The 6633-nt window shown below is 41.7% G+C and overlaps 1 protein-coding gene across 1 annotated transcript in view; it reads left to right on the forward strand.

Moving 5' to 3' along the window:
- Positions 1–6633, forward strand: part of ACAP2 (ArfGAP with coiled-coil, ankyrin repeat and PH domains 2) — a 183984-nt gene that overhangs the window by 164021 nt on the left and 13330 nt on the right. The window contains exons 21-23 of the mRNA XM_011961204.1: positions 1415–1602; positions 2052–2161; positions 4613–4723. Coding sequence (XP_011816594.1) covers positions 1415–1602; positions 2052–2161; positions 4613–4723 — 409 coding nt within the window. The remainder of the gene's footprint in view (positions 1–1414; positions 1603–2051; positions 2162–4612; positions 4724–6633) is intronic.

Below are 6633 nucleotides of genomic sequence, written 5' to 3' on the forward strand. Positions count from 1 at the left end.
TGAGCCACCGTGCCCGGCCTACATTTTATTTTTTATTTTGAGTCTCACTCTGTTGTCTAGGCTGGAGTGCAGTGGCACAATCTTGGCTCACTGCAACCTCCACCTTCTGGGTTCACGCAGTTCTCCCACTTAGCCTCCCAAGTAGCTGGGTTACAGGCGTGTGCCACCATGCCCAGCCAATTTTTGTATTTTTAGTAGAGATGGGGTTTCACCATGGTGGCCAGGCTGGTCTTGAACTCCTGACCTCAAGTGATCCACCTGTCTCAGCCTCCCAAAGTGCTGGGATTATGGGCATCAGCCAGCACACCTGACCCATAATTGTACGTTCTTCCAAGCCTCATGGTATGTGCTAAAAGTGCCTTACCAATTGCCATGGATAATTTTTAATCCACATGAACTGTGTGTCTTATTATCCTTTATCTTTCCTTGTGGCTGTCCTATCAGGAGAACGAGATCAGCGACTCCCTCCCCATTAGATTTCTCTTTTGACTTGTGCTTTATGCCTTTGTTCTCTCCTCCATGATTTCAGTGATTTTGGTCCTGCAGAATACTCAGGGGAGTCAGCACTCTTCAAATTATTTGAAGTGCTTGTAGTGCAAATTGGGATGGTATTGGACCATCCTAGGAATGAAGGGAGGTTTGGTCTAGTAGTAAAAGTTTTTATGGATTCTTGCTGCTGCTTAAGTCCCAACATTTAGGAATATACTCAATTTTAATCTAGTACAGAGTAATTAGCCTGTCCCTTGGATACTGGCAAGAACAGAAAGGCCTGACATAGCATTGATTGTCTTCGTAGGAGAAGAAGGTGGAATGTTGGCGAATATCTATGTGAGAATCTCCCATAAGCTCATTATGATAGATTAATGGTTTCTTATATCCCAGCTTTATTTTTTAAAAATTGTGATAAAATGCACATAAAATTTATCTTAACCTTTTTTTTTTTTTGAGACTGAGTCTCGCTCTGTTGCCCAGGCTGAAGTGCAGTGCTGCAGTCTCAGCTCACTGCAACCTCCGCCTCCCACGTTCAAGTGATTCTCCTGCCTCAGTCTCCCAGGTAGATGGGATTACAGGTCCCCGCTACCATGCCTGGCTAATTTCTGTATTTTTAGTAAAGAAGAGGTTTCACCATGTTGTCCAGGCTAGTTTTGAACTCCTGACCTCAAGTGATCCACCCGCCTCGGCCTCCCAACGTGCTGGGATTACAGGCGTGAGCCACTGTGCCTGGCCCATATTAACCATTTTTAAGTGTACGGTTTAGTGGCGTTAAGTGTATTCACATTAGTGTGCTACCATTACTGCCATTCATCCACAGAACTCTTTTTATCTTGTAAAACTGGAACTATACCTATTAAATATTTTTTTCTTTTTCTGCCAGGAGCTCATTTCTATCGATGTATTTGTGTTTGCTTTTCAGAAGGAGAAAGGCAAGATTCTTCTGTGTTTCTGGACTCGAAACATCTTAATCCAGGACTTCAGCTTTATAGGGCGTCATACGAAAAAAACCTTCCTAAAATGGCTGAGGCTTTGGCTCATGGCGCAGATGTGAATTGGGCCAATTCCGAGGAAAACAAAGCAACACCACTTATTCAGGCTGTATTAGGGGTATGCGTTTATACAATGACATTTTCAGTAGCAATCAAATATAAAAAAAAATCATAATACGTTCTGAACTGGCTTTAGTATTATCTTTGCTTCAAGAGATGGGTTGGAAAATAGAAGGAGCCCCTGTGCTATTAATAGTAGTGGTTTCTGAGCATCACTTCGATTGTTTCAACAGTTTTTTTTACAGTGGAAGAGAATTCTGATAATAAAAGTATCTAGTGTGTTTTGCTAGTTCACAAACTGCAAATGAATCTCTTAGAATTAGTTCTTGGGAAGAAAATAATGTAATTTGTAATTTCTCTGCTTTGGCTGAGGGATATTTTTTCTTTTGGAGAGAATGAAATGGAAATACTATTTGAGTAAAGAAAACTAATTGTTTTTAAAAAGAAATGTATTACTGTTTCTTGTGATTTGCTTTTGTATATAGTTATCCTCTTTTTTCCTTTAAGGGCTCTTTGGTGACATGTGAGTTCCTCCTACAGAATGGTGCTAATGTCAACCAAAGAGATGTCCAAGGGCGGGGACCGTTGCACCATGCCACCGTCTTAGGGCACACAGGGTAACTGCAGTGCTTTAATATTTAAGGAGACTTTATTTGAAAAATTATTTTGAATTAATGTTTTAGTTTTTCTCAGGTTAAAGTTTTTAGGTAGTGTTTGTAAAGAGATGTGTTCCATGACTTATTTTGTCATGATGGAATTTGAAAGTTAAAAAAATCTCATTCTGAAAAAGCTGCTATTGGTTTTCAGATATGAAAATTTCAAGGCTTACTTTGACCTTAACTTGTCACCAAGTAGATCAGTTTTAGTACTTAACTTTCTCTGTTACTAAAATTTGGTGATTTTGTCAGACAACTTAAGCCTATGTTTGTGTTTATTTATGCAGGTACATATACATTATTTCCATAGCATGCACACACAGAACCTATTTAAGGATAATTTGATTACTTTGTAATTTTTAGTTTTTCCATAGGGTAGCTAAAGTCAAATTCTAAACTAAATTCTTACTTTGGGTTATTGATGTGTCTTCTAGAGCGATAGTAAGATTCACAGAACAATAAAGCCTTGAAAATTGACTTTCTATTATTAGGAAGTGTAAATGAAAGAAAATGTTGGCTTTATATGAAAAATTTGTGTCTTAAATGCTTGTTTCTTAATAAGACATCTCAGGGTATCCGATTATTACATGGCAGATAAGCAAGAAGCTCTTATTTAAAAAATTTTTAAAATAGCATCTTCATTTATTTAGAGACAGGTTCTCACCCTTTTGCCCAGGCAGGAGTGCAGTGGTGCAATCATAGCTCACTATAGCCTTGAACTCCTGGGCTCAAGCGATTGTCCCCTAGTAGCTTGTATTATAGGCGTGAGCCCTGTGTCTGGCTATTTTTGTTAATTAATTAATTTATTTGTTTATTTTGAGATAACGTCTTGCTCTGTCACCCAGGCTGGAGTGCAGCGGCATGATCTCAGCTCACTGTAACCTCCACCTCCTGGGTTCATGCTGTTCTCCTGCCTTAGCCCCCTGAGTAGCTGGGATTACAGGTGTATGCTACAACACCTGGGCTAATTGTTTGTATTTTTAGTAGAGATGAGGTTTCATCATGTTGGCCAGGCTGGTCTTGAACTCCTGACCTCAGGTGTTCCGCCCGCCTCAACCTCCCTTAGTGCTGGGATTACAAGCACGAGCCACCGTGCCCGGCCATGTCTGGGCATTTTTATCATGGCTTGTTTTCTTCTATCAGCAAGGAGCAAGGAGATTCAGTCTGACAACTTCATCATTAAAACTTTCTACACTAAAAAAAGGTGGTATTTAAGGTAGTACTTAACTCATCCTTTGTATTTTCTTCTTTTTTTTAAGAGATGGGAGTCTCACTGTGTTGCTTAAGTTGGAGTGTGGTGACTGTTCATAGGCACATTCACAGCTCACCACAGCCTTGAATTCTGGGGCTCAGGGTCTCCTGCCTCAGCTCAGCTCCCCAAGTGGCTGGGACTACAGGCACTCCCTGCCACTCCTGGCTAATTTTTAAATTTTTTTTAGAGACAGGGTGTTGCTGTGTTGCTCAGGCTGGTCTTGAACTTCTGACCTCAAGTGATACCCCATACCTCTGCCTTCTGAGTAGCTGAGATTACAGGTGCTTACCTTGCCCAGCCATTATTTTCTTCTTAAACTATCAAAATTCTTTCCATTTTATTTCATAGACTCCATTTAGTCATTCTTTCATATTTTTAAATTTTTATCAGTTTATTCAAGTAATTAATATTTGTGAGTACAGCAACATTACTTCCCATTCTTTGCTGTTATATTATCATTATTGTGAAGTTTACATTGCCTTGGCTTTCTTCATTTTCAAATAATGACCTTGAGTGATCTTTTTTCATTTAGGTTTATAGATACCTGTGTGCATCCTTTTATGATATTCTTTTTTTTTTTTTGGGAGACAGTGTCTCGCTGTCGCCCAGGCTGGAGTGCAGTGGCGTGATCTCGGTTCACTGCAAGCTCTGCTTCCCAGGTTCACGCCATTCTCCTGCCTCAGCCTCCTGCATAGCTGGAACTACAGGCACCCGCCACCGTACCAGGCTAATTTTTTTTTTGTATTTTTAGTAGAGACGGGGTTTCACGGTGTTAGCCAGGATAGTCTCAAATCTCCTGAGCTCGTGATCTGCCCACCTCAGGCCTCCCAAAGTACTGGGATTACAGGCGTGAGCCACCGCGCCCAGCCTTTTTATGATATTCTTTGAGGGTAGGGACCACACCTTATATATCCACCATGCTGTCTTGATAGCACCAGATTAAATAAGATAATGTATGCAAAAATACCTTGAGACTTGTAAAATGTGGATCTTGATAAGCTTTTATTAGTGGAGTTAGTGTTCAATTAATAGTTGTAGAATGAAAGAAGAATTTCCTAATGAAAATATTATTTCTTTAAGTTAAGTAGTACTTTTTTAAGGTGAATACTAATTTTTTTTTCTTACTGACAATATCTCAAAAATGCTGTTTTCTTAAACAGGCAGGTATGTTTATTCCTAAAACGAGGTGCCAATCAACATGCCACTGATGAAGAAGGGAAAGACCCTTTGAGTATAGCTGTGGAAGCAGCCAATGCTGATATAGTAACCTTGTAAGTACTTCCTTTTTACTTGACTGTTTCCGTACAGTGAATTGCAGTTGTCCCTCGGTTATCCACAGTGAATTGGTTCCAAGACCCTGTGGATACCAACATCCACATATGGTCATGTCCCTTATATAAAATGGTATGTATTTACACGTAACTTACGTACCTCTCCCCATATACTTTAAATCATCTCTACTTATTACACCTCATACAATGGAAATGCTATGTAGTTTTTATACTCTAGGGTTTTGTATTTGTATTTATTTATTTATTTTTTTGGAACCCGGCTCTCGCTCTGTTGCCTAGGCTGGATTGCACTGGCTCGCTGCAACCTCCACCTCCCAGGTTTAAGAGATTCTCCTGCCTCAGCCTCCCTAGTAGCTGGGATTACAGGCGTGATCCACCACAACCTACTAATTTTTGTATTTTTAGTAGAGATGGGGTTTCACCATGTTGGCCAGGCTGGTCTTGAACTCCTGGCCTCAAGTGATCTGCCCACCTCGGCCTCCCAAAGTGCTGGGATTACAGGGGTGAGCCACTGTGCCTAGGGATTATTTTTTATTTTTATTTTTATTTTTGAGACGGAGTCTAACTCTGTCACCCGGGCTGGACTGCAGTGGGACCATGTTGGCTCACTGCAACCTCCCATCTCCTGGCTTCAAGCAATTCTCCTGCCTCAGCCTCCTTAGTAGCTGGGATTACAGGCACCCACTACCACGCCCAGCTAATTTTTTTATATTTTTAGTAGAGACGGGGTTCACCATGCTGGCCAGGCTGGTCTTGAACTCCTGACCTCAGGCGATCCACCCACCTCGGCCTCCCAAAGTGCTGGGATTATAGGTGTGAGCCACCACACCTGGCCGATTATTTGTGGTTTTTTTTGTTGTTGTTTGTTTTTTTTGTTTTTTTTTTGAGACGGAGTCTCGCTCTGTCGCCCGGGCTGGAGTGCAGTGGCTGGATCTCAGCTCACTGCAAGCTCCGCCTCCCGAGTTTACACGATTCTCCTGCCTCAGCCTCCCGAGTAACGGGGACTACAGGCACCCGCCACCTCGCCCGGCTAGTTTTTTGTATTTTTTAGTAGAGACGGGGTTTCGCCATGTTAGCCAGGATGGTCTCCATCTCCTGACCTCGTGATCCGCCTGTCTCGGCCTCCCAAAGTGCTGGGATTACAGGCTTGAGCCACCACGCCCAGCCTGATTATTTGTATTTTTAAATTGTTCTATGGTTATTTTTTATTGCCTTTCTTCCCCTGATTATTTTCCATTGGTGATTGGTTGAACCCACAGAGAAGGACAGCCAACTGTACTTCCACAGAGTGTTAACATAGCATTGTGCATTGTATGAACTTCGAAGTTGGCTGGTATTTACTTTGTGCCATGTACTTCTCTAAGCACGTTAAATGTATTAAACACTTTAAATGCATGATCTTATTTGGTTCTCGCAGCAGCTCTATGAGGAAGATATTGTAAATATTGTTTTCATTTTATAGAAAAAGAAGCCAAGCCATAGATCATTTGAGATGTTAGTACGTGGTGGAGTTGGGATTGGAAACCAAGAATTGTGTCCCTAAAACCCATGTTCATAGCCATTTGTGCTATACTGCCTGATACAGGAACAGAAAACCAGTGACTTTAAAATGGTTTCTTTTTTTTTTGAGACAGAGTGTTGCTCTTGTCGCCCAGGCTGGAGTGCAGCGGCACGATCTTAGCTTAGCAACCTCCGCCTCCCGGGTTCAAGCAATTCTCCCGCCTCAGCCTCCTGAGTAGCTGGGATTACAGGCATGCGCCACCATGCCTGGCTAATTTTGTATTTTTAGTAGATGAGGTTTCACCATGTTGTCCAGGCTAGTTTTGAACTCCTGACCTCAAGTGATCCACCCGCCTCGGCCTCCCAACGTGCTGGGATTACAGGCGTGA

The sequence above is a fragment of the Colobus angolensis genome, unplaced genomic scaffold, assembly GCF_000951035.1.
Source record: "Colobus angolensis palliatus isolate OR3802 unplaced genomic scaffold, Cang.pa_1.0 Scaffold54, whole genome shotgun sequence".
Taxonomy (NCBI): domain Eukaryota; kingdom Metazoa; phylum Chordata; class Mammalia; order Primates; family Cercopithecidae; genus Colobus; species Colobus angolensis.